Genomic DNA, 12,254 nt, shown 5'->3' on the forward strand with positions numbered 1-12,254 from the left:
TGGACCAGATGGCCCAGGAGGTCCCTTCCAACTCTACGATTCTATGATTCTATGATTCTATGATACATGCAGGGAGAGATTAGCTGAGGGAATATGTGAACAAGGCGTATACATTAATAGGGCAATAGAAAAAGTTCAAATAACGGGTTAACTTATCAGTCTGTGGCTCCCAGATGGAGGAGGCTGGAAAACTCCATGATGGCGCCGTAGGTGACGCGCGAAGTCCCCGAACTGGTTCTGGTGAAAGGTGAAACACGGTCTCTTAAAGGAGACTACATATCCTGGCCTTCCCATGCGAAGTCTTGTGGTCCTGAAACAAGGTTCTGTTCGAGTGAGTATCTGCAGCACTGCGTTTAGTGAATGAAGTCCCAAAGTTGAGTCCGCAGTCACGCTACCTGCTTCAGCGTTCAATGTTTGGTGAGTACTGTGTCTCAGGCTGGCAAAAGTCATTGGTCAAGAACGTTTTGCCTTAGTCACGTCAGCGACAACAGGAGTGATGGTCTCTGGAGGTACACAGTCTATATACGCAGGGGATGAAAGAGCGCAAAGCAAGCCTGCTTATTGGCATCGGTCTGCAGTGAGGGAGTCAATCTTCTCCTGTAACACACGCTGTCTTCCCGCCAAAGGCCTCGTTATGGCGCGCCCCATCTCTTTAATATTAAACCCACCCCCTATGGTCAGGAGTAAAGGTCTCTTCCAGTCAAAAAGTCTTTCCCCTGGCAACAATGGTGACAGTCCTGACAGTTCCAGCCCTAACATGAGAGAGATATCACCAGCCTGGCCCATCCCTACATTCCTCCACCTCTTTTGCTCTCCATTCCACGGGCGAGGATTCTTGTGAAACACATGTCCGTCTTCCTTTTTCTTGAACAGTTTTCTACCAAATGAACTGATCCTGGTTATAGCAAATGGGAGGGTTGGCGGCTGTTGTTCGCTCGGAGCGTCGTAAGTTGGATGGAGTAGTGGAGTCCTCTTGGGTGGTAGTCAGGTTGCATAGGGGAGAGCGATGGTGTGTCTGTTCCCTCTGAGACAGATTCTTCAGGGACCCCGGGTCCTTGTCCTACTTGACCATCCTCGGGAAGTCGTTCAAAACTTTCTTCCTCTTCTTCCTCCTCTACCGGGGGAGCTCTTTTAAGAGTTTCCGGTGCCTCTCCCACCTGAACAGGATCTTTTGATAGTTAACCAGAATATGCTTCGGCCTTGTCTATCTGAGTAGGAGAGCTTTCTCCTTCCTCAGGTTGAATCTCATACACATGCCTTTCGGAGCTGACTCATCGCTTTGCCCGATACGGGTCTCTTTCCCACCGATTTTCCAGTTTGTCCCCAGGATGCCTTTCTCGTATTAAGACACGGTCCCCAGCCTGGAGATTTGTCCCCCACGGCGGAGTCTTCTCAGCATGCTCCAACTCCCAAAGCCTGGTCTGTACCAGGTGATGCAAAGTCTGCAGACAATGGCAATGTTCTCAAACCCAGGAGGATACCTCTGTCCATGGGTAGTCCTCTTCGGGATTCTACTCTAGCTCCATGATTCCTTTGCCTGCACAGCCGAATAAGAGGATATAGGGAGTATAACCCGTGGTTCTGTGCACTTACCCAATGGTAAGGTGAACTTGGGGGTACTCATAGTGGGCTGTTGTGCAACATCTGTGTCCAAGGACTGCATCCTGCCGACTACACCATAGGTAAAGCAGATACAAGGATGCAGTAACATACAGGCACAGAGCAAGGGTTAACAAGAGTGTGGTTTACTTAACACAAAAAGGGGTTCCCCTTGCAGGGAGCCAGCAAGGGCTTAAACAACTTTAACAGTGTAAGGGTTATTTAACTCAACAGTCTTTTTATCACGTTCAACTTATCGTGACTCTGCTGTCCTTTACACACTTACAGTCCGATGGGTGATGGGTTGTAGGCGGAGGCCCCATCAGGCTTCCCCACCTAACACACGGTTCTGCTTCTGGCGGCAGTAGATGGTGACCGGTTTTGCCCGCTGAGCCCTTAGTCCATTGAACTGCAGAGTCAAAGAGTAAAGCTCTGAACATGTCTCTACGCTGCATGTGCTTTCCTGTGCACCTGCCAATACCTGGATGCCCGCACCGCTATGTTTTACTTGGCGCCCGACTATCAGCACTCCCGCTGGTACCTGAATAGCCACACTGCAACACTCTGCCCAGCACGCATTTCCCGGCATGCCTGCTGATACTTGTGAGTCTTTACTGCGCCCATCCTGGATCTGTGCTCTGCCAGAAGCCTTTCCCAACAAACTATCGCTCGGCGTGCTCTGATCTGCACACTTGGCTACACTCATCGGGTCCTCACTGCACCTAACCTTTATCATTGCTACTCGCGGCATGGCACAGGTCCTCTCTGACTCAGCCCTCTGGCAGGAAGCCTCTTTTCCCGAGTAAACCTCCTTATACTCCCCTGACTCACCATGCCCCCTCTCTGCAGGTCATAGGTCTCCTCCATCCTCAATTTCCTTCCCTCCTGCAACAGGAGCTTCAGCCCCAACAGTTCCAGACCAGGCACTTCAGCAGCACTTGCAGCCTGGTTCTCTATTCTACACAGCACAAAAGCCGGTGATTCCCAAGCTGTGTGACAGTGTGGGAAACAGCGACGTAGCCCTTCTGATCAGTGGTGAAATCATCCCCGCCAGTAAGAGAGCAGCAGTTCCCACACTATCAAAAGACAGTGTAAGCGCTCACCTGTAATCGGAGGTATAAAGCTTACCTCCGGTCACTGGTGTCAGCTGATGGGACAACCGCTCCCATCATCCAAACCTGCTGCCCCTAACAACAGTGAGAGCAGGAGCGGATGAATGGAATATTAGTGGATGGTGGGAATATTCATCAGCTGCTCCTGCGCTTTAAATAAATTGTTAAAACAAACCTGTGTGGGTTCCCCCCTATTTTTGATAACCAGCCAGGCAAAACTCACAGCTAGGGACTGCAACCCTCAGCTGTCAGCATTAGCAAGTTTGTTAATGAAGAAGAGGGGTCCCCGCACAGTTTTTTTAAATTATTTAAATAAATTTAAAAAACGGAGTGGGGTCCCCCCATTTTTGACAATCAGCCTTGCTAAATCCGACAGCTGGGGGCTGGCATTCTCAGGCTGGCAAGGGACCATAGATATTGACCCCCCCAGCCTAAAAATAGCAGCCAACAGCTGCCCAGAATAGGCACATCTATTCAATGCTCCAATTCTGATGCTTTGCCCGGCTCTTTCCACTTGCCCTATAGTGGTGGCAAGTGGGGTTCATATTTGTGGGGTTGATGTCACTTTTGTAATGTCAGGTCACATCAAGCCCCGAGGTTAGCAATGGAGAGGCGTCAATAAGATGCTTCCATTACTAACCCCAGAGTCACATTTTATAAAAACACACACACCAAGAATAAAGTCCTTTAATTGAAAATATGACACATACTCCTTTAATGATCTTAAACCATACTTACAACTTTGCCTAATTACACTGAAGCTCTCGTTCTCCTGTAATAAGCCAAAAAAACCCCAACAATATACCATACATGTCTGTCGTTCTGTCTCATGCCGTAATCCATGTCTGGGGGAAAAATAGTTTTAAAAAGATGGTGCCAAGATGCGACTGTCCAGGCTGAGAACCACTGGTGACTGAACTGCTGCGAGCGCAGCCTCAGTGACTAGCAGTGACGTCACTGAGACTGTGTTCCCAGCCGGGCTGTGTTCCCATCCAGCAAGTGGGAAGAGCGAGGCTAAATGCTAGAAGTGGCGCATGTTAGAGATGTGCTTTTTCTGGGGCGGCTGAGAGCTGATTGTTGTTAGCTTGAAGGGGGCCAGAATCCGTGGACCCTTCTTTGGCTATTAATATCAGCCCGCAGCTGTCTGCATAGCCTTTGCTGGTTGCTAATTGTAGGGGAACCCTACGTCATGTTTTTTTAGGTTCCCCCACTGTAATAGCCAGTAAAGGCTAAGTATACAGCTGTGAGCAGATATTAATAGCCTGGGAAGCTATAGAATATAGAATTAGTAATAGATAGGTGTCTAAGCCGTGGGCTAGATGTCACCTGACAATACAAAGGTGACATCAACCCCACAAATATGAACTGCACTTACCACGGCTACAGGGCAAGTAATATGTGTGTCTTTTCTGGGCAGCTGTCTGCTTTAGCAATGTTGTTTTTTTAAATTATTTATTTAAATAATTTAAAAAAACAGTGTGGGGACCCCTCTATTCTTGATAACTAGCCTTGCTGAAGCTGAAAGCTGAGGGTTGCATCCCCCAGCTGTGAGTTTTGCCTGGCTGGTTAACAAAAATACAGGGGAACCCACCCCATTTTTTTGTTAATTATTTATTTACATCGCAGCAGCGGCTGATAAATACTCCCATCAGCCTCTCCTGCTCTCACTGCAATTAGCGGTAGCAGGTGTCGAATGATGGGATCAGTAGTCCCATCAGCTGACACCAGTGACCAGAGGTAAGCTTTATACCTCCAATTGCAGCTGAGCGCTCACGCTGTCTTTTGACAGCATGGGAACCGCAGCTCTCTGACAGGTGTGGATGATTTCACCGCCAATTAGAAGCGGTGTTTGCCGCACTGCCATGCACGTGACAGCATGACAAACACCCGGTGTTCGGGCAGTCGAACCTGAACAGTAACACGGACTTCCTGGTGAAGTCCGTGTTCAGTGTCCGTGCCCGATCAGTAGGTGTTCAGTACTGACGCTGAACTTTACCGTTCGGGTTCGCCCATCTCTATTAAATACATGTACAGTAAGTTGCACACACACTGTGCTAGTTGTATTTGTCAAAGACATCTGTATATCTACCTATTCTACTGTATATGTTTTTACTGTATGTAATCTATCTCTTCTATCCTGTTGACTCCTGCTGTGATTTCAAACTTCTGCAGCTGCTGAATTGCTGGCTTTTATTCTATCTTTTACCGAATGTTACCGACTTTTTCTGATTAAATGAAAATATTCGTGTTACCGATCACGAATCCGAATGTACCATATTCATGCCGAATTTATGTTTGTCGATTGTTTTCCAAACATATTCACTCATCTCTAATAAACACCTCACTGATGTACACTTTGAACACCAAGGCTATTCCCCTGTCACCATGACCTCACTTTTTCCCACTCATGTAACCTTCTCTTCTAACCAGCTGTTTCACAACCTTAGGCCTATACCTGTCAGTCACCTGTCACTAAATGAACAATCAGTATTTATTGTCTTAGATACTGTGCCTGAACTACACTATTTGCACTAACAATTTGATTAGCAAATGGGAACTCCTGGCTGAACCTCAATATTAGGCCTAACTATTTTGATTAGCAAATGGGGCCTCCTAAGTGCAACAGAGTGATAGCCCAAAACTATTTTGAGTGGGAAATGTGGACTCTGGCCTGCACAACACAATTAGTCGTAACGATTTTTATTAGCAAATGGGGCCTCTTAATTGAACCCCAATATTAGGACTAACAATTTTGATGTTTCCCTCCTCTCACCACGCGCCAGGCATCTTCCGGTCCCAGTAAGCTTTGCTTGAAAGACCGCTGATGACGTCGCGCTCTCGTGAGAGTGACGTCATCTCCGGTACTTCGTGCTAAGCATTACTGGGACTGGAAGATGGCTGGCACATGGTGAGAGGAGGGAAAGAGTCCGGGTGCCGTCGGAAGGTGAATATATCAGTATTTTTTATTTTAATTCTATTTTTTACAGGTTTATGGTACCCAGGGCCTCCATCTAGTTAATTATAAACATAGCACATATGTGATTACACTGCAGTGCTGTTGCTATGGCTGACATCTGCCTGTAGAGTTTTTATCAATATGTACATATAATATTATGTAAACTAGGGGGCAGGTCAGTGAGGGATCAGTGACCTGTCAGCAGGCTGCATTATGAATACCTAAGCAGAGCACCACATGAAACCCCTGCCCACAGCCCCGCCCAAGAGCATGAGCATATCATTAACTCAAAACTGAACATAAAGATGAAACAACAACCACAAGACGGATTTCATCAACCAAGGTATCATTTTAATTAGTGTAATGGCACCGACCTGACACTCTGTGTAGGTTACTGTGCACAATCCTGCTGACAGATTCCCTTTACGTGGTAAAAAAAATCAGAAATTTGAAAAAAAAAACCTAAGGTATCTTGTGTTGCCTTTTTTCAAGATCCGCAATGCTTAAAATTTTTGGAATGTACAAGGGATGTGTGGGAGCTTATTTTTTGCACCTTAAGCTGATGATTTTACTGATACTATTTTGGGGTACATACAATGTTTTAATTGCCTCTTTTTGCATATTATTGCAATATTGCGTCAGCCAAAAAAACTAACTCTGGATTTTCAATGTTTTTTTCTTGATATGCAGTTTAACGATCGGATTATTTTTATATTTTGATAGATCAGACTTTTACGAATGCAGTGACATCAAGTAAGTACACTCACTGGCCACTTTATTAGGTACACCATGCTAGTAACGGGTTGGACCCCCTTTTGCCTTCAGAACTGCCTCAATTCTTCGTGGCAGAGATTCAACAAGGTGCTGGAAGCATTCCTCAGAGATTTTGGACCATATTGACATGATGGCATCACACAGTTGGCGCAGATTTGTCGGCTGCACATCCCTGATGCGAATCTCCCGTTCCACCACATCCCAAAGATGCTCTATTGGATTGAGATCTGGTGACTGAGGAGGCCATTTGAGTACAGTGAACTCATTGTCATGTTCAAGAAACCAATCTGAGATGATTCGAGCTTTATGACATGGCGCATTATCCTGCTGAAAGTAGCCATCAGATGCCTGTTCTTAGCTGAGAGGAGTGGTACCCAGTGTGGTCTTCTGCTGCTGTAGCCCATCTGCCTCAAAGTTCGACGCACTGTGCGTTCAGAGATGCTCTTCTGCCTACCTTGGTTGTAACGGGTGGCAATTTGAGTCACTGTTGCCTTTCTATCAGCTCGAACCAGTATGCCCATTCTCCTCTGACCTCTGGCATCAACAAGGCATTTCCGGCCACAGAACTGCCGCTCACTGGATTTTTTTTCTTTTTTGGACCATTCTCTGTAAACCCTAGAGATGGTTGAGCGTGAAAATCCCAGTAGATCAGCAGTTTCTGAAATACTCAGACCAGCCCTTCTGGCACCAACAATCTTGCCACGTTCAAAGGCACTCAAATCACCTTTCTTCCCCATACTGATGCTCGGTTTGAACTGCAGGAGATTGTCTTGACCATGTCTACATGCCTAAATGCACTGAGTTGCCGCCATGTGATTGGCTGATTAGAAATTAAGTCTTAACACACAGTTGGACAGGTGTACCTAATAAAGTGGCCAGTGAGTGTACATTTTATTAATTGTTTTATTTTTAATGGTGCAAAAAGGAGGTTACTTGATCTTTTGTATTTTTTTTCAAACTTTCTTTTTTTTTACTTTTTATTATGTTGAATAGTCCCCTTAGGAGACTTGAAGCTGTGACTTTCTGATCGCTTGTGCTATACATAGATGTGTATCACAATCTCCTGTGTTCACACCAGCTGCAGGCTGACTTTCACAGGAAGATCATCAATGACGAGCATGATGGTCTTCAGCAGACCTCTGACTGTCATGGCAATGCATCAGTGCCCTGCGATCACGGGCACAACAATGGGCACAAGAAACGATTCGCCACCCTGTCAGCATGTGTTAAGTGCCGCTGTCAAAGATTTAACAGGTTAACAACTTTGGCCAGAGCATATGATGGCTGATTCTTTCAATGGTTTTGATTTTGTAAGTTCTCAGGATTCCTGATTGAAGTGTTTGGAGGTACTTTATAAATAGAGAAGACAGTGGGCCTTACTACTGTGCTAACTTTTAAGGGTCTTGAGATGGACACAAGATTATTTTTACTTTTTTAATATTCTATGCTATTTTAAGTCATTTACTTATCCATATTTGTTTGCAGGGCAATCGTCTTGTTCTTGCCTCCATTTTACTTGCTTTTGCAGACCCTTAGCCCATACTATGACCTTTATACAGCCATTTTAAAGCATCGAAGTTCAGGTCCCCATTGACTTCTATTGTGTTCAGGATTAAGTTAGGGTCAAATTCTGATGCCCAAACCGAACTTTGAACTACAGTTCAGCCAAACCCAACAAACTCGAACATCCATGTCCGCTCATTGCAACTTATTGGGTGTGATTATTTTTTTCTTGGAAGTTGGTGCTTATGTTGCACTTTTATTGGGGTACATGCTAAACTTTAATGTCAACTGCATTAGAGATCTATATCATTTTATAAGGGTTACAGTAAGATGACTTAGTGATTTTGAGAATTGTGCCATAAGCTTAAAAGAACCTGTCACCATGAAAATGCAATCCAATATTGAGGCAGCATGCTATAGAGCAGGGGAGCGGAGTAAATTGATATATAGTTTTGTGAAAAAAGATTCAATATAGAGTAACTTGCATTTTAATCATTTAAACCTCTGTTCTTTCTGGGATTTTTAGTCCAATGGGCAGTCCTATTGGTGGCTGACAACTATTTTTCTATGTACACTTATGCAAAGAAAGCTGTCATTCACTGATGAGACCATCTACTGGACCCAAAATCCCAGAAAGAGCAAAGTATGAAATGATTGAAACACAGCTAATACTGAATCTTTTCTCAAAAAATTATATATCACTCTACCCCACTCCCCCTATTCTATAACATGCTCCCCGTGGATTGGACTGATTTTTCATGGCGATAGGATCCCTTTAAATAACTGCAAATTCATTAATCTTTCATTCTACTGGTTACCAATAGATCAGACTCTATTGTTAGCTCTAATGATGAACTTTTTGTCAAAAAATTGGAAAACTTGACAGCCAAATTATTATTATGTGTCATTCTCCTAGTTGTCATGAAGCAGTGTCAGATAAATTGTATTATTGTGGTTTCCTTTATGGGTATGATTTAGTCAATTTTGCTGTATGTATTAATATTGGATTGAAAACTGAAATAAATAACATACCGGTACTTTCCTTTTCTATGTCTTCAAGTGGCGGATTAGTGGCATCTGGCTCATCAGGTATCTCCTCTAAAATACATAAGCATAATTTATAATATTTTGGATAGTATTATCATGTCACTTACATTTCTTAGAAAAAATGCATGCTGTGGAGGATTTAAGAAATGCACATTTGTAATGAATGATGTATCTTCTATAATTCCTCATTCTTATCTATAAAAAACAGTATTTCATAGCTTTAAAAATGATCTGTAGAATCAAATCAATAGTAGAATCAAATGTAGAAAGGGGTTAGCATTTATGTTCATTTAATCGAAGTACATTTTATCAAAGTATTTGGCAGTTATACCATGGGAGAATCTGACACGCATCTCTATTCTCTTCATATAGGTAATCAACTCATTCAACTCCTGCACTGATCCTGTCATGATCTGAATTTGATCTGACAGTTTTAAAAGCACAGTGTGAACTTTTTTTCCTTTTGCCAAGTTGCCAAAGTGACTTGACTGTCCCCGGTGGTGGTTAGTGGTATCGCACTTTAGGTTTAATGCACACACAATTAGGAATCAGGTGTGGGGCTCTATAAATGAGTCTCAGGGTGTGTAATCATGTCTGGTGATATTCATTCATTCCCTATATTTTGAGTTGGTGAGAGCCTGGTGGAAGGATGGAGCTGAGGAGGAGTCCTGTGCAGCTTAGCCAGGGGGGGCGTGTGTCAGTTATGGTGTCTGGATGAAGGGCTGGCATGGCGTGGTGGGGTCGCAGTGATGGTGTCGGCAGGAAGTGTCTGCATGGACTGGTGGAGTGGCTACTATGGAGAGTGGCACTCACCATGTGGGACTTGGCTGCTGAGCTGGACTCAAGCATGCTTGACTTCGTGGCAGAAGCTGAACTCATCCTTGGGACTCTGTTACTAAGCAGCAGCAACTGGTGGTGGACTCTGCTCTAAGGCTGCACCGAGGTGAAGGATCCTGTTATGGTGATGGATTCGGGTTGAGGAGAAGATGCACGCAGGTGGAGGGCTCTGTTGCAGGAGCATAAGCACAGAGCATAAAGCTAAGTGGTGTCCCCCTGTATTGTCTCTTTCCCTCATGTGTGTTATTAGTGCAGTGGTGGGATTAGTCTCCGCACCGCCCAATTCCCTAGTGAGGGTTTAGGGTCAGGGCGAGCAAGGGTTAAAGGTTCGCGTGCGGCGACAGGTTCTGAGCCTGTATAGGGAACGTTAGGAGTGCAGGGACACTGGCTCAGGGGAGCTCAGGAGGTCTCCACTTCCCTTTTCCCTATCGCAGGGCCCACCATTGTAAATGTTTCCCAGGTCCCCCTTATTATTTAAATTCGCCGTACTGGAGGCGGGGTTTCCAGAATTTAGATTAACGTGTAATTCCTAAATTCGCCAGGTGGAGGCGGTGTATCCATCTGCACGTTTTATTATTTAAATTCGCCCCACTGGAGGCGCTGTATCCAGGGTCACATGTGTTATGGGTTCGCCTTGCGGTATCATCTGCGTCCTGACACACGTGACCATGACAGATCCATCCTGCACGTGTACAGTTATTCCTATTCATATTTGCAAGCATATGTAATGTTATTTAGGCATTTAAACTTACTCTGCTTGTCCCTTTATGCTGTAAGGTCATGCAACTTATTCAAAGTGGTTTGCTAACAAGGTAAAATAGTGAGAGATCTTAGAGCTAGCCTCCTATATATTGAGACACAGTCTGGGGAAGCATTTATGCATGGGTTAGCATTTATGTACATTTAACCCCTTAGTGACGGGGCCAATTTTTTAAATTCTGACCAATGTCACTTTATGTGGTGATAACTCTGGAATGCTTCAACAAATCCTATTGATTTTGAGATAGTTTTTTCGTGGCACATTATAATTTATGGTAATGGTAAATTTAGGTCATTATGTTGTGCATTATTTATAAAAAATATCAGAAACTTGACAAAAATGTAAAAAAATTGCAATTTTCAAAATTTAAATGATTATCCCTTTAATCAAGATAGTCATTCCACACAAAAACATTAATGCATAACATTTCCCACATGTCAGCTTTACATCATTACCATTTTTAAAACGCTAATTTATTTTGTTATCTTTTAGGAGGTTTTAAAATGTAAGACACAGAAACAGAACACAGTATGACAAACGTGCATAAATACTCTGCTGTAAAACATATGTAACTGTAAGTAGCAAGTGCTAGTAAAAGATGTTAACAAAACCAGGGTATTTTGTTGATACATTTTTTTGCAAAAAAATGTACGCTAAGCCACTCCGCCGCGTCAAGGCATACCCTTCTCGGAGCAGTCCTATCTAATATATTTAAAAACCTGAACATGTGACTAATACCTTCATGAGCAGGGTTCAGAAAGGTGAAAGGTGAAAGGTATGGGCTCGCTGGGTAAAATGGCTTTTTATGCATGTCCCAAAAGCTTAGCGTACATTTTTTTGCAAAAAAATGTATCAACAAAATACCCTGGTTTTGGTAACATCTTTTACTAGCACTTGCTACTTACAGTTACATATGTTTTACAGCAGAGTATTTATGCACGTTTGTCATACTGTGTTCTGTTTCTGTGTCTTAGTTCTTGGGTGGTGTGAACAGGGTCTTATTGACCCGTTCAGTTTTTGTGCATGTGTTCTGAATCTATTGATTTCTTGCTTATGCAAGCTTTGGGAGATCCCCGCCTCTCTCTTTTGGGACATGCATAAAAAGCCATTTTGCCCAGCGAGCCCATACCAGGCAGCACCTTTCTGAACCCTGCTCATGAAGGTATTAGTCACATGTTCAGGTTTTTAAATATATTAGATAGGACTGCTCCGAGAAGGGTATGCCTTGACGCGGCGGAGTGGCTTAGCGTACATTTTTTTGCAAAAAAAGTATCAACAAAATACCCTGGTTTTGTTAACATCTTTTACTAGCACTTGCTACTTACAGTTACATATGTTTTACAGCAGAGTATTTATGCACGTTTGTCATACTGTGTTCTGTTTCTGTGTCTTAGTTCTTGGTTGGTGTGAACAGGGTCTTATTGACCCGTTCAGTTTTTGTGCATGTGTCATGTGTTCTGGTTTTAAAATGTAGCAGTAATTTATAATTTTTTCAATGAAATTTACAAAATTTATTTTTTTGAGGGACCTATCCAGGTTTGAAGTGACTTTGTGGGTCTTATATATTGGAAAACCCGAAACGTGATACCATTTTTAAAACAGCACTTCCTAACATATTGAAAACTTCTGTCAGATAGTTTATTAACCCTTCAGGTGTCTTTCATGA

At 43.5% G+C, this 12,254-nt stretch overlaps 1 protein-coding gene across 3 annotated transcripts in view; it reads right to left on the minus strand.

Annotated features, from left to right (window-relative positions):
* LOC141096343 (complement factor H-related protein 1-like) overlaps window positions 1–12,254 on the minus strand; it is a 511,185-nt gene that overhangs the window by 207,995 nt on the left and 290,936 nt on the right. For all 3 annotated transcript variants that reach the window (XM_073582884.1, XM_073582883.1, XM_073582882.1), the window contains one exon: window positions 8,977–9,042. In XM_073582884.1, coding sequence (XP_073438985.1) covers window positions 8,977–9,042 — 66 coding nt within the window. The remainder of the gene's footprint in view (window positions 1–8,976; window positions 9,043–12,254) is intronic.

Source organism: Dendrobates tinctorius, unplaced genomic scaffold (genome assembly GCF_039654945.1).
Source record: "Dendrobates tinctorius isolate UK_male_01 unplaced genomic scaffold, ASM3965494v1 ptg000074l, whole genome shotgun sequence".
Classification (NCBI taxonomy): Eukaryota; Metazoa; Chordata; class Amphibia; order Anura; family Dendrobatidae; genus Dendrobates; species Dendrobates tinctorius.